Below are 25,983 nucleotides of genomic sequence, written 5' to 3'. Positions count from 1 at the left end.
ACTGGCCAGTTTCTATTAGCCAAACGTGAGTGAGTGTCTATATTAACGCTTATTTAGCGCAAAGCAACTGATTAAGTAGTAACGTATGCAGAAAAACAGGCATAGATATACAAATGAGAATATTAGATACTAGAGTAGGGAGTTACCAGGTCTGGAGTGTTGCATTTCATAAATGTAATGACAAAAAGCCTACCATTAACAGCACAATCCACTAAATTACAGTATCTATTTAATGTACTTTTGAACCCACAACAAAGCTACAGAACACCTGTTTTGAATGAACCACCAACTAGCAAGAGTAGTAAATTGCCCTAAAATGGGGATTACATTTGTAATGCATCCTAAAACAAACCTAATTTATTCAAATAAAATACAAAATATATGTACTTATTTTACAGATTTTAAGCAACAACAAAAAAATACAACATATACTTTCTAATAGATTAAATCTTTTTAGCATTCTGTATGAATACAGAAACATAGAATTACCTTGCGATGTAGATCTCTGCTGTCTCCTTCAAGGCTTTGTGCTTCCACTGAGTTTTTCACATGCTTTGGCAAGTCTCTCTGCTTTAAACTTCTAATGAACTTAGTAAGAGTGCAGGATTTGTGACAGGAGATTAACACACTGGCTTGGCTTAGTAATTGAGTCTATTCTTGTTGTTTTAGCTTACATTATCTTACTTTATCACCTATCTAAATAAACATGACCCGTTTGGAAACAAGGAAGGTATTGAGCCTCACAAATACCAGGTAAATCATACCTTGCACTCACAAGAACTAAAACTGCTGGAGACAAATCGGCCCTTCCACAAGGAGTAGCTTGAATTGCACCCTGACAATGTCTTCATTGCCATGTCTTAGACAAGACCATTCCTACAGTACCCAGTTACAGAAACACACCAGGTACCATAGAGTACAGTAAAAATGCTTTGCACAAGTTTAAACTACAGTTTGGCATTCCAAAGACATTCTTCTTTGTCAGTACTGTATCTAGACAACCGACTGCTTTTCTACTTGAACTGAGGGAGACGTTGAAAATGTTACATGCTGCAGGGTTTATAATTTTAGCAGGGCAACTTATTTTTAAATACATGAGCGGGAAGTCTAATGTAATATGCTAAAGTGACTTTCCTTGAAATAGCTGTAGTTGCATAAAAGCTACTGTATGCACTGAAGTCCTGACTAAATGAAATGTAAAGGTTCCTAAAACTGTATTAAGTGTTGCTCTTATATAGGATTCTTATATTACCAGCGGTGGCTCTACCCACCAAATATAATTTCTCAGCACTAAATATCTTTTCCACAATTCCCTTGGATGCTTGCTTGTTGTTGTCATTTTAATAGGATTCATTTTTTGAACAACACGCACCATGAAATTTAACTGAGCAGCACTGCTTAATTTGATAATGCTGCAATTGCTTTCTCCACACTTTCATGCATAATTAAGTCTACACACCGCTAGCTGTGTTTCTGAATTGAAATTAAGGCTAAGTCAGCATCACCTGTGGAACCCAAGTTATAATTGATAAAGCTGAATGAACCCAAAAATTATGGCAAATGGAGGGAACTTATCTGAGTTGAACAAAGTCAATCATTGGTGTGCAGTCCCATGTTGGTAAAAAGCATCTGACAATCATATAGATAATAATGCATGAAGAGAAAACATAGATAACAAGCAAACATACTGGGCTGTTGAAAGAAAATCGCCAACCTCACAGCGAATGGTATTTAACTCTCTCACGGTCGTCCGAGACGTGGAGCAATTACTGGTTTATGATTAAAAGGTATGATAAAGCAAGACAGCTGCTCCAAAAACATGCACATCAAAGATGCCTTTTAGAGCTTCACTACATGATATAAACTGCCAAATGGTTGTGTGCAGGGTATATAATTATGTACTGATAATAATGTTCTACTGTAAAACTTAACTTCACATTTGCAGTTGTCCAGCTGTTATCCATACATGACTAATGCTCATTATCTGTATACATCTTTGTACATTTGTCCTAGACTTAGGAGGAGACCCATTTGTCGAAACTATGGATCGTTGATACTATAATACTGACCTGCCAAAATGGAAAAGCAGGACTTCACAGCCTATATTAGTGGACTGCTGTCATGTCACAATGCTCCTTAAACCCACTGATGAAGCACCCCCCCCCCAAACAAATTAGGAAACCCCCATGCCAATGGGAACCAGCCTCCAAGTTATATTTTTCAAATGATATTGTCACAAAGAAAGTAGTTAAATTTAGAACATAGTTAATTCAGCTATGATGTAATTATAAAATGTGAGGATAACTTCTTTGGCATATGGATATCCATCAATGACATACGTTTGGTCAGTTTAAAATCTTGCCCTTGTTGCTGGTCAACTGTTGTTCGCACTGTTGCAGGAATGGTCTAGCATCCCTTTCGGAATACACCGGCACCTGGTGAACCCTGTATCTTGATGCTTGGTTCAGCCATTATCTGTACATTTTACAGACCGGTTATTCCTAATAAAAAGCATCTGGCCAGCGCACAAGGTTAAAACAAAAAAGATGAAGAGCCACTGTCTGCATTGTGTCTGACTCTACAGAAGAGATGCAGGCCACAGTGAAGAGACAGCAAACAGAAGAGATGCAGGCCACAGTGAAGAGACAGCAAACAGGAGAGATGCAGGCCACAGTGAAGAGACAGCAAACAGAAGAGATGCAGGCCACAGTGAAGAGACAGCAAACAGGAGAGATGCAGGCCACAGTGAAGAGACCACTATCAGGTATACCACTCTCTATATGCTCTTCAGAGAGTGGCTGTTCACAGAGCGAGCACTATACGAATCAACAACCTGCTAAAGCAGCAGCTCCTCGATTTGCGGGTTTGATTTCATGTTCTTTTGGTAGCTGAGCAATAGTATAAAGTAAAGAGAACCCTCATCACTGTATTATTATTGTTTATTTAGCAGACGCCTTTATCCAAGGCGACTAACAGAGACTAGGGTGAGTGAACTATGCATCAGCTGCAGAGTCACTTACAACTACGTCTCACCTGAAATAATATTATATATATTGTAAGAAAGAGCGGCATCGCCTTTAAGAAATGGCGACGCCATTTGAAAGACTACACAACCCAGGAACCTTAGCACTAAGGGGCAAGGCAGGGTTTCTGGGTATAAAAGGAAGTGGAGCGGGACAGCAGGGGGTGATCGTGGGGAACACCCCCGGATGGTCCTGCTGAATAATACCCAGAGAGTTAAAGTGTGTTACGAGGAATTAGAAAAGGTAAAGTGAACGGTTTTGTTCTTTTGAATCATAAAGCTGTATTGTGTCTACCGCTAGCGTTTTTCCTCTTGGTGAGGTAGTCTTTGTTTTGATAAAGTTTTTCCTCTTGGTGAGGTAGTCTTTGTTTTGGGAAAGTTTAATTTTATGACGATGAACCGTGAGCAAAAAGAAACCGCTGCGCGGTAGTTTAAAAACAGTTCCGCAGTTTCCGGGGCGGTTGAGAACTATTGTGGCTGATGTGTGTATTAGACCCGGGACACAGAGGGGAACATTGCGCACTGTTGCGCTGCAGTAGCAGAAGCGGTAACACAGGGAACTGAGACAACAGACTGGTTTGCAGGACAGGGTTTTATTGTACAAAAAAAAAAAATACACAACAACAGTTTATGTGTGTGGTGCAAACCATAGGGATCTGGCACGTGAACTCTGTGACGCTCTTGGATTTCGGGGTCACCCGGGACATTAGCTGCAGGGGTCCATCCCCACAGCTTGGATACAACTCTTTTATAATCCGCGAGCACGTCTTCAGCAGGTGCTTGGGTCCCGGGAGAGGTTTTCTTGGAGCTCTTCTGAGGAGGGCCCGCTCCACACTTACTGGCGTTTACCTGTGTTGCAGCAATACCCCAGCAACGGGAAGCTGCAGCATCCTTACCTGTGTTACATAGACACTCCAGCAGAGGGTGTCTTCGTTGTCCTTACCTGTGTTGCAGAGATACTCCAGCAGGGGGTGTCTTCTTGGTTCCTTACCTGTGTTGCAGAGATAATCCAGCAGGGGGTGTCTTCGTTGTTCCTACCTGTGTTACAGAGACACTCCAGCAGAGGGTGTCTTCGTGGCTGTTACCTGTGTTGCAGCAGTACCCCAGCAGAGGGAGCTGCACCACTCTTTCCTGTGATACCGAGGAATTACAGCAGGGAGAGACTGTTCCATACGTACGAGTGGTGCAGAACTGTTCCAGCCGGGAAGGGCCTCATCTAATTACCGGGAATACAACGCCACCACCGCAGTGAGGGCCTGGAGTGAACATACAAGCTTTACGGGACTCACGCAGGCCTCGGCCTTCTGGATACTGTATTCTGGAATAGTTAGAGAGGGGCGAAGAAGTGAGCCAGTTAGTGACCCGTACAGGGCAACAATCTATACAACACAAGTATTGACGTGTGTGAATATTGTAAATAAAAGTTACTTTCCTGAATGTTCCTTGTGTCTGTGCCAGTCGGTGGAAAAAGAGTAGGGTAGCACGCAGGGCTACTCTACCGGTTTGTTACTAATATATATATATATATATATATATATATATGTTAGTTTAATTAATGTATCTTATTGTTATTATTATTATTATTATTATTATTATTATTATTATTATTATTATTATTATTATTATTATTATTATTATTAATAATAATAATAATGAATGTCTCAATCCTAAAATTCTAGGTGATGCAAAACTTGTGGCATCACTGGGGCAGTATTGTTAGTCCAATCAATCACCGCCTCATTCTCATAAATCTCAACAGCAAACACACATTTCTCCAAAAGCTTCATGAGAAATGCTGCATACGACTACTACACTAAAACTGCACGAGTCTTCCCTTACTGATCTCATTTTCAACTCCAGAATTGAAAATAATAATAATACTGCACATGCTACCCACCAGATTAATATTTGAGATCATTTTCAATTTGATCTAAAAACGGTAAAAAAAAAAAAAAAAGGCCAACAAGTATGGTTTGCCTTCAAAGCACATTTCATTATCAAAGTCTCCATCAGGTTTAGTTTTCTCAAAACTCAAGGTTATATCTGGTCCTCCTGATTTTTTGAGCACTGCTGTTTTATTTACATTTTTTGCTAAATTGTTCTTGGTAATTCTACAGATACTGGCACTAATACCCTAGTGTAATTTCAACTATTTCTCCACTAGAGTTACTTAAACAAGTGAACCCTGATGAACCCACAGTACATTAGCTTCTGCTAGTTGACCACATTGGGAAGGGAAGATTTAAATCAGGGTTTTATTGCAATTAGAAACTAGTGAACAGTGCCTTTATTGTTATTTGAAATCTCAGATGTACAGGTTTATTTACCTTTTGAATGTCTTGATTTCCTTGTGTTCTGCTTTTTTAAATGTAGACGTTCTTTCTGAATGTTCCACTGTTATCATGTAGTGCCATGCTATGGAAAACATCTAACCAAGGCTGTAATCCATGTTAATGTGATTAATATACGAAGCACGGAAAGCTGTCTCACCTTAAACCCAGAAGACAGGTACTTGACGGCTCTGACAATGGTGCCTTCTGGATCTTCGTTAGTCAAATTATTTGACAGCTGTCAGGTATTTAACCATATCCTTAAATTCTGTCTTAAAGTCTGTCTTACCTCATAACTTGCTCACACTTGCCCTGAGACATCCCTCAAAATATTCTTGCTAGCATCAGTAAGTAATATACTGGTTTAACGTGTTAACCATGCATCTTCCGGCATGTTCTGCATCAACTGTAGGAAATTTATACCGCGGTCGATAAGAGTTTTCCTGAGATAACATCTAACCGAGGCTGTTATGCCAAGAAACAAACAAAAAAAAAAATTGAAAAATTAAACTGAGCATGACCTGCTTTCGTTTCGATGGCTGTTGCATCATCACCTAGACCTGCACGCTAAACTTGGAGTTAAAAGATGAATTGATAGCAGTCCATTTAGCATTCTCATACCTTTGGTGTGCTTTATTACTCTCTGCTGCGTGGTTCTTTGAGTTCTCAAATTAAACTAGGAGGCGCTTTAATAACAAGCTTTATTAAGTGAATTCCAGCTGGAAGCACCACACTTCATATGAATAGGATTTTGTAACCGTGCAGGGGTAGAATCCTCAGAATGGTATAAAGTTGACGGCACTCTTAAACCTGATCAATTTTTCTACACACCTCACCAATTGTTGATGAGCACTACACCTCTTTGTGATTAATAAACTAGAATTCTTTTTTTTCCTACTGATGCTAGCAAGTATATTTTGAGTGATGTCTCACTCAAGTATGGTCACATTATTTTGGTACTGTTAACAGACTTTTGTTATTGACTTTCCATGTGGGCTACACATAGCAAAATACTAAAAGTCTAATTTTGAGTAAGGTCCTGGTCAAAATTACAACAAAAGCTATTAAACGAACATACATTTTTACACAGACTTGACACTGCGCAGAGGATTACCCAGGAGATAGACACTGTTCTGAAATTAGGATTGTCCTGTCGTGAAAGACTAATCAGCACAGGGTCAGACTAACGAAACAGCTTTTTATTGCGCCTTCCTACCAAAAGATAAAGGGATTACTGTTTGTCTGTGTAAATCCACTGCTAATTACCACTTGCTGGCTACAATTCAAATCACAGATTTTTTTTTTTTTGTAGAAAACCAAATAGTGTGTTAAAAAACACCTCACCATTAGGAAATTGCTTACTATGATCCACAGCACCATGAAAACCTACTGCAGTTTTTAAATCGCTTTAAACTCTTGGCTCCCTTATTTCTTAGACACAGAAAATGCTTTTGGTTTGTTTGTTTAAAGATGCTAGCAGAGCTCCTGCTTCACATTTCTCAGCACATGCGCTGTACGGATTTTTACAGTGGTTTACATCTTCTTTGTGATACACAGTTAATTTACTGAAATACCAGGTTTTATCATTCCCATCTCCATCACACACACACAACAAGAAAAAAAGGGAAATACTACAACAAAAAAACAGGCCATTTTTGTAAAGGGTACTATAATATTTACCTAATAAAAAAACTAACAAGTGTAATAAAATAAATAAATAAAATAACAACTGAACTAATTAAATAGGTAACTATTGTTAAATCTGGCTTGGTATGTGTATTCAGTGATATAAATTAAACCACTGAAGTGGGTAGTTTATACAGTATATCCCAATACAAGCCCTGCTAAGCCTATTCAAGTATTAGTTTCACCATAAAGATAAGTCAGTGATGCATCACATAGCAAAACCAGACTGAGGTTTTCAAGGCACACATTACCAAAGCAGCTCCCTCCATAGTTCAAATAGGAAGAATCTGCAATGTATGGCAAGTCGGTAGTTTACTGCTTAATACAGACAGTGTGGTCATGTGTATTATTTCAGAATGTCTTGTAAAATAGTGTGTGCAGCCTGTGTTCTGTTTTACTATTGCTGTGAAATGACAGCACTGATGAGTTTAAACAAAATACATATTTATAGCATACATCCCAAAAGCTTAAGGATTGACTGTTGAGAGCAGTCTGATTCTCTCCCTTTTGTCTCTGGTTTGGGGATTTTGCAAACGCAAGACCAGTTGTAAATCTAAACTAATGCGGTTTCACTTTACCCTTTGAATAGTAATAATCATCTTGGGTACGATTACAATTTTCAGTTTTACAGACCAAATGCCACCTGTTAAGTGACACACATTTCTCAGATACTGACAGTGCCTAACCTCATCTCCTCCTCAACCACAATAATTCAACGGTGTAAGATCCGTTACTAACAGGCATCAGTATGGGCACATCTCAGTATTACCAGGAATCGATGTGAAATTCAAGCCAACAGCAAAAAACAATCTACTCTTGCCGACATGTAAAACACGATAAGGATAACATGCTATTAACTATAGAGGATTTAAAGCGAGGGATGACATTTCTGATGATATCAGGTCCATGAGCATCAAAGCAGGGTTGAACAGGGCTTCTAAATCATATCTCTACAAACATGTCGTTCTCCCAGTGAAAGAAAAGGCTTGGCACTCAAAGAGTTTCCCCCTGTGTAAATATCGTCTGTGTTCTGTCAAAAGCATGCATCTTCAAAGTCCATACTTTTCAGGAACAAACCCCCACTGCCCCCCCACCACCCCCCCAACCCCCCAAACCCCCCCAACATCCCCCCACCATCCCCCACCGCCCCCCCGTTCTCATGTAAATGCACACTGAATGCAACAGAATTCACAGAACCCTTGAGATTAGCCATAACGCAATCCTTTTAATAATATACCAGAGGTGCTGCCATGTTGAATCGGTGCCACCCATGGTGCCCCTGTAGGTCTACCGGTGTGACATGGCCCTCCAGGACTGGCGGTTCCTACCACTGTAATATGTTGTTTTTCTTCTATTATGCTACTGTAATACTGTTTTGTTTTCTGCTGGCAAGTGTGCACATTTGAAATAAAATTTAAATTATTTGGTCAAGATTTCATTTAATTTAATTAATATTTGTTTGAAGCAAATGCAAAAGCAGGCAGCTTGTCTCAGTTAAATACTGGCCTAGCTACCCATGGTGGCCCTACACTATACTGGCAACGTTATGAGCTTTTTTTTTTTTTTTTTTTGCTCATCAGAAAACCTGGATAAAGATGAAGGCAAAAAACTTCAGTGAAGAAAAACAGCTGCATGACTGAGGTGCTGTGAGGCTGTGTGTCCTACAGTAACACTGCTGGAGAGCTCGGTCAGCTTCTCACTTTAGATGAATAAAAGTAAAAATAATTTCAACCTTCATGAGACTATCTCATCACGGGGAGATTTTGGCTGTACCCTTGGGCGCCTGGTAAAAATGAAAACCAAAACAAAATATTTAACAGTCTGTTGGCACATCTCAATTATTAACTTGTCAAAGTATCTAGCCTCATGTGAGGCCCACGCCCTAAGCATTGTAGCCTGTTGCTCAAGAGAAACTAGAGCAATATGAATATTTCTATCTAGTTTTTCAAGTTGAAATCTGCCCAGCTTCACAACTTTACAAGCTGCTCACATTGAATTCCTATGTAAAGTTAAGTTGTACTGCCCCTTTAAGGTGTTATTGTTGAAACCACTCCCCTTTTGCGAGCACATCTCCTCCCCACGCCGCATGCAGAGGGCAGAGCAGTTGAGTTGGAGCAGCTGATAGAAGTATGAGGGATAAGTAGAGGCAATTGTATTCGGCAGCCAATAAAAGCAATAGGAAAAGGTCACATGTAAATAGATGTGTGTATGAAACTAACCTGTCACGAGCTGTGCATGGACCACAGGATCCTGCAGTTTTAACAATAAATCAGAGGCTTGATGTAACTTCTGAGCATCTGCCTCCTTATGAGCCTTTACACAACTTAATCTACAAACACTCTTACACACTCTGCATTTTCAAGAAAGGGTTAAAGCCCATTTTGGAGAACATTAGGCAGTGTAAAAGGAGACTCTATAATAAGGCTTTATTATCCTGAGTCTTGCAGTTCCCATAATGCACCTGCCCGGGCTGATTTCCACCTACCACATGCTTTTGGCACTCACAGCACACCCTATTCCCAGACCACCTCTTTACTAGTTTGACAACATGCAACATTTCAGAGCAAGTCTAATTTCTCATGTCGCTTTCTTTCTCAAGGAAGACAAATTGAAAGCAGGTGTGTATGTTGAGGAGGGGGAATACACTCATCTTAAATTAGTTCATCTAATGGGGCTTTTACGATATAGTTTTTGACAGAAAGCAAACCATATTAAAGCGGTTATAGAAACACATAAAGCCCTATGAAGCATTATGAACATTTTATGAAACAAGTGGAATAGCTGGCCAACAGTGTGAGCAGAACATCGTTTAAAAACTATATGCTAGACAGTTGAATAATTATATATTTTTTTACATTACAGCTTTTAAAGTCCATAGAGTTCTGTTCCTCAGGTGAAAACACTTTGAGTGAAGTAGTACTGATTGTAATTGAACTCTCCAAATGGCTGAGGGTCTACAGTAACTATGGCAAGTAGTGATAAAGTACCATATATCCTGGAGATGCATCAAGTAAAACAATAATGTAATCATGGTTCCAGTGTGTACTGCACAGTTCTGAGTGATTAACTGTTTTTTTGAGGCAAGGGAAATGGTATGCAACCTAAACAAATGCTCTCCGGGGAACCGCATATAGTCTAGCCACCCCACACCACACCTACATCTATACTGCTTGTTGGGTGTTGGAGTTCATTAAAATATGGCTATCAATGCTTTAAGTGTAGATATACAGCTCATGATGTCCAATGTTAAATAAACTAATATAGTGCTCATCTGGAATTATATGATAATCCGAAATACACTAACAGCATTTCAGTACAGAACATGATTAAATGATCTTAGACCTTGCACAGATGGGAATGTAATGAGTATCTCAACTTGCTTTAATATGAGAAACAACAAAAACATTATGGTCATTCTTTTAATAACCAAATGGATCTCCTGGATAGAACAATTTGCAATTGTATGCTTTATGCATTATGATACATGATTGCATGCCGAAGGCATTATTTATTCAGAAATGTGACAACTTAAGTGCACAGCATCTCTTTCCTGTTTAAACAGGCACTGTTCTGGTAATAATGACACAATTGCAAGCATTCACATGGACAGCCAGGTCTGAGTGAGAAATCCTTTTACCACTATCTTGTTTTCACAACAACTTTACAGTAATTATAGTTCAATGACAGCTACATTATTCTGTAATGAGCACAGTCCCAATTTTGGCAAAAACTTCTTAAAACATTCTAAGAAAATGAATGTGTTTTCTACTGCACTCCTGCTTCCCAAACTGAATCCCCTGTACAGTATTTGACCCGCCTATTCTAGCGCCCGGGCGCTCTCTAGTGCATTCCTCACGTACTAAACCAAAGCTTCAGATAAAATGAATGCCTTCCAAGCCACGCCTATTAGCAAAAATCCACCAAGTTAGATGTGTTAATCCAGGATTTACGAACTGTAATCCTCTATCTTGTGCTGCCTGTGGCCGGTAATACTGTAAGGTGGAGGGATCTCAAAGTAAGTAGGCCTGAGCTGTATACTCAACAGTGCACTTTAAAAAAAAAAAAAACACTTCTCCTTTAAAAATCTACTCACCACAGTATTGATACCATGTATTGTTGTATTTCATTAAGAAGCAATACAATGTGCTTGGGGTTCATTTACTTATGTAACTACACATGCAGGCAATCAATAGCGATGTGCAGGAAATATTGATGTCTATTACGTGGGTGATTTGCCTTTAGGGTGGTTTGGCTTTTCAGATAATCCAAAGCTTCAAATTCCGTGTTTCCTGTCTCATCGTCAGCCCTTCTAACAACAGTGGGTTAAATTAAAAGGAGTAGTAGAAAATGATACATTTTTAAAATAATGATTGTGGATAGAAACCTAATGACAATTCCTCAATGGATTCCAGGTAGAGAGATACTGTGATAGATAGATACTATAGAATAATGTGCAGTATCTATCTATCAGGATAGCCTTGCTGAAATGCATCATCTTGGTTCTAACCAGTTTTCTATCAGAAGCACATAAATTCTAATGAGTTGCTCAGGGTCCTAATAAGTCAGTAACCAATCAGCACTTCAACCCTGACCCGAATATTTACATCCATTCTCTTTCATAAATTAGGTGTTTAAGCAAATGCTGCCTAGTCTTGTAATATTACAGTAAGGAGCAGTATGTGCACCACATTACTTAAGCGTTAACTACAGGGCACATCAAATGAATGGGGAGATAAATAAAGCTGTATAGTATCGTTTCATATGGAATCCCAATGGGATAGGCCGGCAGGGAGATCCCCCTTGTCATACAATGACAGGATATGCTTATTACTATTGCATACTGCTTCTGAGATACTGTAGCCACACAGTCTTTCTTTTATCCATTCAGTGATGTAACTGTCTTGCCACACTGTACAGTACTTAATTCAGTCCGTGATGCAGGCTTACGGCAGCAGGGAAAGGAATAGGGCTTGTCAAACTCCATGGAAAACAAGCTTCTGGTTTCTATACTTTACTGTTCTGCACATTGAGCCGATATGGGGCTCTGGGCAAAACATTTCCCATGCAGAATGGGCCTGACAGAATTAAAATGTTATTAACTGTTATTTGATTACTCTCAACAATTTTGCAATTATAAAACCTACGTGTGGCAAAGAATTAAAGAGATTAAAGAAAATGCAAATTATATGCAGGTGTGTGCTATTTGCACACCGTTACGCTACCTTTTTAGTTTGCATCAGTAAATTCAAAATGTTACGCTAAGGATTCCTACAACCATATACAGTACAATATTTGTTACAGAGCGTGAATATTACAGTATGTAGAAATACAGTAAAAATATGCAAACTCTGCATCAATCATGTCCTCTCTAGGAATCCTTAAATTAACAGTGCATTCAATTGGTAATCATCTTCTTACCTTTTTCTGATCTTCCAGCTTGTGACTTGATGACTTCTTCCCATGCTTGCTCGTTTCCGATGGTAAATCCATCCCTTGACCAATAGAAACTTCTCCAGAAAGACAATAAAAAAGCCAGTGCAGGGGAGGGGGCTACAAACAGGCAGTCAAGCTGTTTCCCCGAAACACACCTTCGCTCAACTTCAAGGACTCCATGGAACCATTCAAAGCCTTGTGGATCAGAACAAGAGAAAGGAATTGAAGAAGCACTTCTAGGATAATCCCAATCAGCATATCATCAGAAATACTGAAGAATTGACACTTCAAAAAAAATAACATCCATTGGGGATTCACAGACTCCTGCAGTATCCTTTTCTCATTCTTCTCTTGATACGGAGACTTTGTATCCAATTGTCACATTCTGTCTGTGCACCTGCAAAACAGAAATTGCATATCAACACTAGAGTAAGTGCTATGTACCTGTGTTTCTATTTGGAATAGAATGGGCCTTGTGTTTATAAAGCACCTTTCTTGCACACAGGGGTTGAGATTGCATTTTTAATATATGACACTGGTACTCTTTAGCAGCTTTAATGAAATACAAAACAAGTTTTTACAGTTGGCAGAACATAATTATTGCTGTTACTGTCTTTTTCACAAGTTCTGTTAGTTTGTGTGTCACCAGTCTGACAGAATTCCCTCTGCATGACCTCTGCTTCTGTGTAAATGATTAAAAAACTAAAACAACAATTGCTAAAATGTGCTGGCTTATAAACCAGCACGATACTTGTTATTGTTTATCGTCTGTTTGTTTGTTTGGCCAACGTGCCTTTTTGTTTTGTCAAAGTGTTTTTTTGTTTTCTGTTTAAACCTTTTATTTTACAATAAAAGCACTGTCGGTGTACTCCTTTCTGGCCTGACGTCACTCCTACAGCCAGCCTGTTCACAAGCCACCATGGCCAGCAAAGACCACACTGATTCAACATGTTTAAATTATTCTCCAATGTCTTACTGGGAGAGGTTTGACTTTGAGTGGTTTAATTTGAACACTTCCTATCAAACCCTGTTTCTGATAAGTTGCTGAGCTCTGTAAGAATATCTTCAAGGACCTAGCTTCTTAACTGCTGGCAACCGCAAGGTTTAAACTCATAAGCTGCTGGTTTGCCTAGTATTCATATTGGCTTCTGGTTTTATTCTAGTTAATGATGTTGGAAATATAAAACTCGAATTCAAGTTTTGACACAGTCTGTGCATTTGGCTCAAAACATCCTGCTTCAATTTAACTAACCAGAAAGAACTTGCTGGCTTTACAATATGTGGTCGCTTTTTAAATTATTTTTTATTAATATTTATTATTTATGTCCCCAAGAGATACTGTAGGCCGCTATTTTAAATACAAAGGTACATTTACAATTCTGAGAGGAATACAAAAGAAAGCTCTTGTATAATTGTATTCAAATGATTGTATTCCTGTCATATTTGCCAGTATTATTTTGAAGCAAGTACAAAGGCTAGTTTTGTCAGAGCAGCTAGTAACAGGAAGTAGCAGTTCAAATTTTGTATAGTTACTGCTAGTTTTATATGGTTAAAATAATTGTATTCCTATCTGAAAATGTGCCTTGGCCTTGCTTTAAATAGGACTTCATTAACCAAACCAAAAGGCCAGACCACCATGACCTAAACTCCCATAACCTCAATAACCTGTGTCAACAAAATCTGGTGCTAAATTCCTTTGTCAGGGATATTTCTTCACACAGGGTTTCATAATTTAGGATTTTTTTTTTTTCAGTAGGCTTATATTAAAATACCATTTTCATTAGAGTTACCTAGTATGCAAATTAGGTACTGGTGTTTGATCTATGGTACAACGGGCTACCACAAGCTGCTCCATAGCAACTAGAGTCTGGTACACACAGTTAATGAACTCAGGATTGCATTTACTCCAAACAGACTCATTATACATGGGTGTGTGAAACATCTGGAAAGACCTAGTGTACTGTACCCACACATCTAGTATAATCCCTAATGGTAGACATGTCATACAACCTTGCTATGTACTGCAGTTCGTTATGTATGTTAGCATTCAGTGATGATGCCGCTGTTGAAGTTATCAATCAAATCCTGTCTGGAGCACATTTCTATCTAGGTTCCTTTGCTGCTTTGCAGCGTTTGCATTAAACACATTGATTAAAAAGAACTCGCAGCTTCTATAAATTGCAATAGCTGGAGAGAAGAGTGTGTGTTTAATGATTGAAGTTGTGTGCCGAAGCTCATTATAAAATTGAATTGATGTTCTTTAGTTCTTTATATTTGACCAATTAAAATGAAAAACTATTTCAAATGGGTTTCTGCAAGAAATGCCCATGTTGTATTCAAACCATTGGTGGGAAGTACTGCTAGTAGGTACTGGCTCCAAATATGGATGACATGAACATTTCTGAAATATTAACTACTAAGGCAGTTTCGTGTGATGCACTACCATTACCAATGCAGATGAGCCGGCTGGTCACCAGTTCAGTCCCAGCTCCACTCTGTTACACATGCATGGCAATCATTATCTTCTTCTGCACCATCTATGACTATGATGTCTCTTCAGACACTTGCTATAATCGCCTGTTCAGCAAATAGACTTAACAAAAGCCTACTCTAAAACACAATGAAACTGTTACAACTTACCCTTTGGTGAAAAAAAAGATGAATAAAACTGTGCTAGGGATGCACAAATTGACACATTTTTTATTACTATTATTTTTTTAAGCTTTACATTTTTTTTTGATTAGCTGGGGTGTGGAATGGGGGATAGGGATGTCATTCTCCGCCGACTCTTATTAACAATCAGTCACGGTGGTGAAGCTGGATCACAAACTGGAATCTCACAAATGATTCAGCAGCCCTAGCTTTGTGACTGCTTAGTGCTTAAAACCACAGCCCATCCATGCGAAACGACTACAACCGCTGAACTAAGCACAAACAAGGAGGAGAACGCTGGTCCCTGAGGTGCTGAAACATATTTTTGAAATATGTAAAGTATTGCTAGGCTTTCAAAAAATAATTATAAAATTGCCAACTACTCACAGCTGGTTCACAGCCAATAAAGAAACAGAAAAGATTTCACTTCCACACTGTGCAGTACCATTTATAGTAGGAGACTAACATCTGGCGGGCTCATCTCAATGACAGGTGATTCCGGCTCAATGAACTGTTAACCCTGCAGACTTGGGGTTGAAGAGAAGGGTAAGAGGGGGTCGATTTCGTTAGGTAAGATATTTGTAGAAAACTATGAAAAAAGCCATGGTTAATTAGTCAGTGTGATTTTCTTTTTTTTTAACATTGTTTTTTAAAATTCATTTTCCAATTTCTCTCCCAATTTGGAATGCCCAATTATTATTCAACCTGGCTCACCGCTGCAACCCCTGAACTGACTCAGGAGAGTCGAAGACAAGCACTCACATCCTCCGAAAAGAGTACTGTCAGCTGTCTGCTTTGTCTCACTCTGCAAGCCCGCCGTGCAGCCACATTCAGAACTTACAGCGTTGGACAACCACGTAGTTCTGAATTGTGTACAGGCAGGCCTGCAGGCACCCGGCCAGCCACAGGGGTCGGTGGTGCGCGGTGAGCCAAGGACTCTCCAGCCGACCAAACTCCTATCCTGCCTGGGCAGCGCTTGGCCAATTGTGCGCTGCCCCCTGGGAACTCCTGGCCACGGTCAGCAGTGGCATAGCTTGGATTCGGACCGGCGATCTCCAAGCTATAGGGCGCATCCTGCACTCCGGTGGAGTGCCTTTGCCGGATGTGCCACTCAGGAGCCCCCATAGTTTGATTTTCTTTACATTACCTGTGCAAAGTGAAACGACTGTATAATGGTTGGTGGATGTATTCATATTAAAAGGTAAGAGTATGTGCAAGCTTTCCAATAGGGCAAGCTCAGTGTGTTCCATTATGAAATGTCGTATCTACTGCCACATTAAAACTCGTTTATTCAGGGGGGAAGGGAGTATTTGAAAAACACGTCATCTCATTTTGGCTTTGGGAATGAGCTCTCTAATGCTGTTACATAAAGAATTACGCATTTCATTGGCTGAAATTTCAAAGTACTTATTATTCATAGCTCTTTTGATGTTTTATAGTTGTGTATTACCTTTTCTAAGTTTACTATATATCTTTAATAGTTATTACCTATTACACTTCTACAAACACTGATTCCTAATTAGCCAGCAAAGTTGTCCAAAACTAGAAAATGCACCTGCTCCTAAAGATCAAGCTGTAGGTATCATTACAAAACAACCTCCTGAACGTATTATAGTGGGTAAAGTAGAATAGCAATAAGACTCCGCCCCCCCTTAGCCCCATACAGTAACTTAAAAGGTAATGAAGCAATGGAGTGTCAAGATGTATTGCTTAATTATGATTCAACGTGGTTAATGTTGTACGACATGACTGATTCTCCATTTACCTTGAATGGATGGTTTGTAGAATGGGTTACAACTAGTAAGTTCAATATCACATCATTAATATGTCAAGTTAAATTGATTCCTATTTTTAAGCATGTCTCCATAGCTCCATAAATTAAACACTCAATCATACAATCTAAGTACGACTAAAGAAAAGTCTTAGTCTGGCAAACATTTTTTTTTTTTAGTATGCGTCTTTAATGAAAACAAGACATTAAAAAAAATGTCCTGTTCAAACTTATGTCTACTAAATAGACTAAAAAGTTTCTTTAGTTTACTCAGATACTGAACATATGGCCGTGATATATAGCCTGATTCACAGAGAAAATGTTGGCACTAGTTTTTGGCACCTCAGCGCTCCTCCTGGATAAAGATTTTAATTAAGCAAACAATAAGACATCAGCTGTGTTCATATAGCATGCAGGCACTGCCCCTCTATGTATATATATATTTTAAGATTGGGCACACCTAGCTGTATTTTTTTTATTTCTTTTTTTAACATTTTATATTCATTTTACTCTGTTTTTCTACTCGATTTGAATGTTGCCTCTCTTACCATCCCGGAGGAATGAAATCACAGATCGCCTCTTTTCACCAGCCGAACCTACAGTGTATGTTACAAAGCTACAGAACCCTGGAGGCGATGAAGGGCCTAGCCTGAGAAATCTCCCTCTGGCTCGTCAGGCACCTGGGAAACAAGGCTCGCTGAAGTGCCATGAGTCACTCCCCAGTCAGCTTCCCTCACTGACCCTGAGGGAGCGCAAAGGCCAAGGCCAACTCCCTGCTGGCCTTCCGGCCAAGAACTGTAACTGGGTGCGAACAGGATTCAAACCGTGCTCACATGACTCATCCTGCACTCCAAATGCCACCGCTTTTATTAAATAAGCCACTGGGGACCCATTTCTGCCATAGATTCTCATTCAATTCAGTGAGCAGGAGTCGTGTCCACCTGTACTTGTTTACAGGCAGTGTTATAAATGCCATTTCAACATATTGTACTGTCAATTAACAAAGCCCTCGGCGTTGTTTGAAGATGACAGAGCAAGAAAAAAAATGTCTCTCCGTATCCTGTTGCCACGGTAACTGGCAGGATACCAGGACCAAAGTGTTCAAGATTCAGGTACTGGCTATAGTTTTATAAATCAACCAATTTGCTGGTTTAAAGGATAGGGTTTGAAAAAAACAGCATTTGTAATTTCAGTTCTGAGTGGCTTCTGTCTGAAGTTCTGTGCATGTCTCAATCTTCACACACGTGGTCAATGAACTCCCTTGATGAAAAATCCAGTCTAACAATAAAAACAAACATATGAAAAAATTGTATAATAACAGACATGCTCCAAGTGTGTAAAAGCTGTGGAATCATTAGTTATTAAAGGCTTAGCGTCCTACAATATCTACTCATTTAAACATATTTAATTGGAAGCCCAGATGCATACTGTACACATACTTACTGTAGGTTAAATTCACTTGTGCAAGCTTTGCCCGAGCAGTAATAATGGTATAAATTAAAGACTAATAAGATTGAAAGGCATGAAATAACATGTACAGTGGCACAGTTTTATTTATCTATTTAACAATTTTATTGATTTCATTCCCAAAGCCTATTTATCACCTCTGCTGTTGTACCTCACAGGAACCACTTTAGTTTTACTACAAATTAAACTGGGACTAAATAACTGCAAATTACACATGCTATACATAATATATCTATATTATATTTCAACTCAATTTGAGAAATGTGCTCTCACTGTTCAACCCTACCATTTCAGTTATCACATGCCCTGTTGCCTAATAGAGCTCTCAGAATCATGTCAAACCTCCTAGTACATCTCGTACACCAGAATTAACTTAAGCCCCCTACAAAACTGTGCTATTTCCCTTTGGGGCAGAGTTCTGCAGGGGGACACGTTTGTGGTGAGTGTATGGATTGGGCTACCGTCATGTCACTGAGGCAGAAATATTTTAAGACCCAACTTGACAAAGTTCTGAGATCAATGAGCTACAAGGAACCGAACAAGCTTATATGGACCGAACGACCTCATCTCGTTCGTAATTTCTTACGTTCTTAAACTTTTACAAAGCTGAAACAGAATTACAGTGAATCTAAACAACATGAATACATCTGTCATGCTAACTCTGATATTTCACACCTGTTCCAAGTCTTCACTCTGCAATTATTTATTCCATACTTTATTTAATGCACTTAAATAAAAATAGCAAGAATAGAGGGAGCAATCTCATTGGCTAACAAGAGTTCCAGCCTGTGCAGATAGGTCACCATACCAGCACAGCTTGGAACTGTTGGATAAAGCACTGCTGATGCAGTATTAAAACAGAGCGAGTCATTGGTAAAAGCTGAATGTGCAAAAATGACTCCAGACGTTGTTTGAAAAGATGCATTGCCATGAATTTTAGGTTATGTACGATGTTAGAAAACCCTACTCATATGCATTTATATTGAGGTCAATTATTGTTTTGTTTTTTTTTCTGCTAAAACTATAACACTGTATTTTGCATGATGGTATCTATCTCCAAAGGAAAATAAGGTTAACAGTAAGAAGGGTATTATGTGTCATTTTAATATTCTCTAGTGTAACAAATAAGCTTACTGTATAATATATCTTATATCCTATGTTACAAAACAGGTGTAATTATTATTTTAACAGGGAACCATTTATAGCTATTGCGTATTTCACCCCCATCAGAATTAAATCAATGGGACATAATCACGTCAGGATTAAATTAAAATCTTATTACGGAACTAAAAAAAAGAATTGCCAGTTAAAAGCCTATTTAAATGTATGTAATGCCGAAAGAAAAACAGTGAATCATACCATGAAATCTCCATTTTCACCGCAAACCATTTACTTCTGAATAGTGTCAATCTAGCTAGGCTAAATTCCCTCATCCTAATTCATAGCATGTAGCTAAAGGCTAACAGCTGAGAGGTCAAAGGTCATGGGTTGGAGCAGCAAACTGTATCAAACCTGTAATTGAAGGCTTTTCAAAGACCCTGCTTCCACATCCCTGTGAACTATCCAAGGCAATAGTAGCAGATGCATTGCTGTACATTACCACACAACATTAAATCCAAAACAATTAAATCTCTAAAGAAAATGTATTGCTTTTTTTTCCAGGGGTAGAATTTTTAAATCCATCAGTGTCACCTTTTGTTTTCAATATGGGTCGGAGATATATCCAATTTAAAAACGATAGCCTGCAGCGGGAGGAGGGAGGGGGAGACAGCCCTATTAAATAAAAAATACAAAATAAAAAAATATATTTCTAAGCTCTGATATGGGATAAACTAATCCCTGCCCTTACTGCCTACTGTGCTTCCTGCCAGGTAATCCACAGTCAGGATCTTGAGACTCATCTACCCCCTGCATTTCTGAATTTCCAGAAAGCTCCACTGCTATAGTTGCATTGTGTTTATATGCCAACCCTTTGCAAGGGTAGAAAGGACTTGACCCACTCTGGGCTCCTCCCAGTCACTTGATGCCATTAGACCCCATAAATTATTCAAAACATACACCATACCCACTGAATATCACAGACCCCCTCTCGAACTTCACTGATGACAGTATTATCCAAACCAGCCCCCTTTCATAATCTCACTCCTGTCTATCCCTGCACTGTCTGAACTCACACATGAGAGTGCATGAGGTCAGTGCCTGTGGACAGTGAACCACCTTACCAGCATTCATGCTGGAGTCCTGTGTCTCGGTCCAGTCATAGTATTGCTAAGTCTCCACTTCTTCAGATACTATCCATCACACATGTCGGAGACCAGTAATAAGTCATGCATACAAATTCACACATGTACTGCAATACTGAACGATACTCATACAGATTTCAAGACAGGTCTACAGAGAAATCGATCAATTACATACCAGCTCAAATAGCTCAACGTTAAATTTATTCATTTCTGACAGTACCTCCAGAAAGCCAGCACCGGGTTTATTCTTTAATATGGTTCCACGCTATATGAATAGATTTTTTTTTTTTTTAACTGGACTGTGCACATTTCTAAAATGAAATCGTGCTGATAAATTAAAAAATTCTAACAGAAACTGAAATTCAATGACAAATGTTTCAACCGGAAGTCTTTTTCAATGTGGCAACATACTTTGACAGTACTGTAAGCGCGGTATACTAAACTGTAGTTACATATATACAAACACACACACACACACAACATGCAGCAAATATACACTCATTTGTGAAAAATACAATCCAATTTTAATTCCTAGTACATCTCAACGAATACTGCAAAAAAAAGGTAATGTAACTATTCAAAGCCCAGAAACCTACAAGAAACTATTAATACATGCTCATTCTGTTTAAATTATCCTTACCTTGGCTAAGGCGCCTCATATTCTACAACATGTTCTCAAAACATCCTAGATGGTCACTTATTTCATACACATCCCCCAATCAGCTGAGAATCTCAAGCACCAATTGAAACCACCGTGCTGCAGCCTTCACTCCATCTGCCATTCTGCATTGTAAGAAGCAGTGTCATCTAAACAGGGCTACAGGATGTTCTCCAAGGCCACTGACTGCATGCTGCCAGTCCTTAATAGGAAAGTCTCAGAGGCCTGGAGAGAGCCACAAAACAACATGCATGATTCAAAATTACTTACACTATTTGTGTTCCGCACGTCCATCTGTGCATCTCCGCACACAATGCTAAGCAATCTACCCTGTGTGTGTGGGGTGGGAGAGGGGGTGGGGGGGCACTGTGAAAATGATGCCTTTCCCCTTAGAAGAAGATTGCATTCCACTGATGAAATTTTAATGGTTCTTTTAAGAAGAAGAATGAACAGGCTTGTCCCCCAGGATCTCTGCTCTCTCCACACAGACACACACACACATACGCACACACATCAAACACAGTGACAGCATTCCCCTTCCCAGATACCAATACTGTGGAAGCAGGAGAGACCCAACAGAGATGCTCTCAAAGCTCTTATCAGGAGCTTGGATTACAGCTGTTGGTTGTTTGCAGCTTTCCAAGCGACTATTACTACCAAAATAAATAACTAAATACAGTATAGAATTAAAATAAAAGCAAGTACAATACAAATACTGTGCATGCTGTACTGCACTTCAATATAGAGAGGACATTGACAAATGGATAACATCATGAGCTCATAAATCAAGATAAAGGCTTATTTATTGTTTTTATGAACATGTGTCCGTTAGGAAATGTACAGATTGCTATATGTTTGGGGTTTTTTTTCAGAGAGAAACGTGTATAATTCTATTGGATTCTTTATGAAAACTGAAATTTGAAAAAACTATACTGTAGTATAAAAAAATGAAGTACTAACTGCACTACTGTATAATGCTTTCTTTGTTGCCAATATAAATCTCAAGCTTAGTTTTCATAATAAAATTGTGTTATCAGCAAGGCATTAATTTACCATTGTGTGTTTCTCTCTATCAGCCATTTTTATTACCCAAGAAATGGAGATGAGGCTCCCATGGAGTAAGCAAGCCTGAACACTGAATGAATCTGTCTGTAACACCTCAATCTTTTTATTCAGGTCGGAACACCTTTTTACACAGGGTTATTGCGTTTTTGTTGTAGTCTTGTGTGGTAACGTGACTGGCGGTCAAGGCAGGCCACGGCAGGAATAGCACTCGCTTAGAAACAGAACTGCACAAAAAAAAAAGGTTTAAACAAAACACTTAACCAAACACAAATCTAACTCCCATTGGAGTACAAACGAAACTTTTCAGGCTCTAACTAAAACCAGACAGCTAAGCTGTTTACCGGTTACAAAACACAGTTCTTTCACCGTACCTTTACTTACGGTCTGACCACACAAGTCTCTTCTCTGGCTTTCAAACAGACAGCCTTCCACACAGACAGCACACAAACATTTCACCCTTATTTTATACATGCCTGCTTAATCACAGAGAGTTGTCCCTCATTTCATTAGAGCCACAGGTGTAACTCATCCTGGCTTGCTCCCGTGGCATTCTGGGGGATGTAGTCTTGCACCAAAACCCCTAGTCTGACTACATGTTCTGTGTTTCCTCCCCCTACTCTGCTACACTTGATATACTGTACTAATACCTACCCAAAACAATGAGAAATTAGAACCTTTTTTTTATGAAAAATAAAGCATCTCTGGGGCATAGTGGGGGGTGGGGGGGACACCTCTCATGAATTGGTTTGTAAACATCAAGTGATATGGATATACTCAAACTTCACAGAGAGAATCATAGAATAGAGATGTGAACCCTATTTGAAAGCATTATTTCAAAGCGTGTAGTGTTTGGAAATAAAAAAAAACGTTACATATTTATTGATTGTAACAAACCTGAATCTCCACTGGTCTCTGAGATATGGCTGACAAAAACATTCGGTATGAGCTCCCTTTGAGGGAATACTTCAAAACTACAGTCTACCTCCGGATAGCAGAAAAGAAGCGCCATTACAGAGTCAAGCCACATTTACTCTACAAGTGGAGGGAAAATGAACACACCAAATCCACAGCAAAAGGTTAAGAGAAGAAGATCAGTTCAGTGAGATCAGGGCCATAAAAGCACTGCTGGAATAGTCCCTGATGGGGAACCTGGAGCCGCTTCTCCATTTCATAGAAAAATAAAATAAAGAGGAGGAAAGGCCTGGGGAGTCTGGCCTGCCCTCTCCAGTGACAGATGTCAAAATCTCTAACCAATCAAAATGGGGTATGGGTCAGGGATTGCCGTTTCCTTTTGACAGACATTTAACACTCATCAGGGCACTAGTGATGCTTATTACTATGAGGTCATTGGTGTCCCCATGTTCAACCATCACTGTGCCTTCAACGTGGACAAATAAAAGATGATATCCAGTCTTCAGCAAAATAGAAATGCACCAACAAGCATTGTGTTCTTTTAAATTATGCATTCAGGAAAGATGACAAGCTGACAGAATTAGAAACTAAATTGGAGTCAGTTTCCCCAAAGGTCTAGAAGGCACCCTGTGCGAGTGCAGCCCTGAACTGCTGTTAAAACACTTTGAAAAGGTGTGATAATCAAGGGGTTCAAATTCTTATGTGCAGAGGGAGGTCAAGCTGCAGCAGCAGAATAAGGCACCAGGAATAATAGGTAGGAAAACTGATTTAAAAGCTTTGGTTATGAGTAGAGGCAGTCCAGATCTACGGATATCAGAATCCCTCAGAATTTGACTTGATTTGCATTTTTCTAAGCCATTATTAATACAAATACTAAACACATAAGATGCTCTGCAGAACTTATTAAGAAGTGCCTTGTATTTAAGCACAATTCCTTAACGTTCCTCTGATGTGTTCTGTAAAATCCACTGGTCGGTGGTATTGTAAGGAATAAGACGAGATATATGCTGTTGTGAAAAGGTGCGTGGATAGGCATGAGGCTGGGCAGCAATCTAGTGTCTTACTGTGATTATAAAATGGCGCACTTCATAAGAAAAACAGAGTAGTACAAGAAAGCAAACGATTAGTGATGATGGGTTATTATGAGTATTGATGGAGACCTCACATGCAACACTCTCATGCAGTTATCCTCCCATATCATTGGCTCGTGGCCTCCAAACACATGTAGGCCAATAGCATTGTTCAATGTTCTTACACTGTGCCTAAGTTAATAACAAGGTTTGATGCCAAAATGAAGAAACAATAACATTCTTTAAATGTGGTATGACTTATTTAGGTGACACAGACTACAACCATTTTGCATAAGAAAGGGGGGGGGGGGGGGGACATTGACATAACTATACTGTAGTTTGAAACTATTTTTAGCTTACCTTTCTGCTCTCAATTGTGTGCTTCAGAAAAAAACTGCACAATGCAAACCTGATTAGAATACTGTGTATACGGAGCCCACATGTGCATATTCTTACTGTTAATTCTGCAAAGCAGATGCCAATCTAATTAAAGCTCTATTTTGAAAGCTAGATGTCCCAAACTGCAACATGTGAGTCACATAGGCTGCACTCTTTCAGCTTTATCTCAGCCTTAATTACATCAGTAAATGATATTGGGAAAATGCCAGTGAACGCTTTAAAATTGGAGTTCAATAAAAACACACCACTGGGGGAGTTATTAATGTCATTCACGGGCGTCTTGGTAACACCAGGTGCAAGCCTGTTTATACAGCAATATTTATGAGGCTACAAGTGCAAATGTTAAAGGAATTACAGTAGTTAGCTGGTGTCATATCTCAAAATAAATGCACTGTTGAAAAAGCAGGCAAAAAGAGATTGTGGACCTTCCAGAGGTTTACTCTTCCATTCCATTTATCTTGAGAATACTGTACACACAGTGCCATTTTTTACTCCACAAATTCCAGCTTTAAAAAAATAATAAATAAATAATATAAATAAAATAATAATATATACATATATATATATATATATATATATATATATATATATATATATATATATATATATATATATATATATATATATATATATATATATAATTTCATGTGACAGTGGCTTGAATGCAGTATTACACTCTCCAAGACATGACTTATTGCACCACAAAATGTGTAAATATGCTCCCAGTCCGTGGTCTGGCTAGTAATTTATTATACCAGCCTACATAAACACAAACTGTAGTGCTTGGAAACGATAGCCTTGGGCTGAAGTTCAGCTATATCATGTGTAATTTTCACATTTAAAATGTAGGCATGCGTATGCATCAGTGTGGATATATTTCTGATACAGAGTTTCACTACCAGAACGTCGAAGACAATGTGTGCTTTTGCTGCTGTAATGTAACTGTCTTTTGTTTCTGTGAATAACTGCCATTCAGAGGAGTCTCCAGTTTTACTTGACTAGACATAAACTTCCAATGCAGTATCATCTTTGAAAGCCATATGTTGAAATAAAAACAGAAAATCTTATTTTTTTTTTAGTTTTCGTAATGAGATATATAAACCTTAGCTGACCAGTCCCATAGGACTCATGTGCCTTAGCCATAACATGAATAAACTATTGGGCCAGAACCCATTCGTAGCCCATCAGCCTTGCGATGGATTGTTGTACTGGAGAGCTAATCATTGCTATTGGAACCAGCTGCAAGAGTAATCGGTGTGTTTGTTTATTATGCAG

The 25,983-nt window shown here is 38.9% G+C and overlaps 1 protein-coding gene across 1 annotated transcript in view; it reads right to left on the bottom strand.

Annotated features, from left to right (window-relative positions):
* Positions 1 to 25,983, bottom strand: part of LOC117419969 (neuron navigator 3) — a 260,529-nt gene that overhangs the window by 199,232 nt on the left and 35,314 nt on the right. Inside the window, exon 2 of the mRNA XM_058985646.1 lies at positions 12,457 to 12,868. Coding sequence (XP_058841629.1) covers positions 12,457 to 12,528 — 72 coding nt within the window. The 5' untranslated portion in view covers positions 12,529 to 12,868. The remainder of the gene's footprint in view (positions 1 to 12,456; positions 12,869 to 25,983) is intronic.

Source organism: Acipenser ruthenus, chromosome 14 (assembly GCF_902713425.1).
Source record: "Acipenser ruthenus chromosome 14, fAciRut3.2 maternal haplotype, whole genome shotgun sequence".
Classification (NCBI taxonomy): domain Eukaryota; kingdom Metazoa; phylum Chordata; class Actinopteri; order Acipenseriformes; family Acipenseridae; genus Acipenser; species Acipenser ruthenus.
Note: the sequence above shows the minus strand (reverse complement) of the source record. Positions and strands in the feature narration are given on the sequence as shown.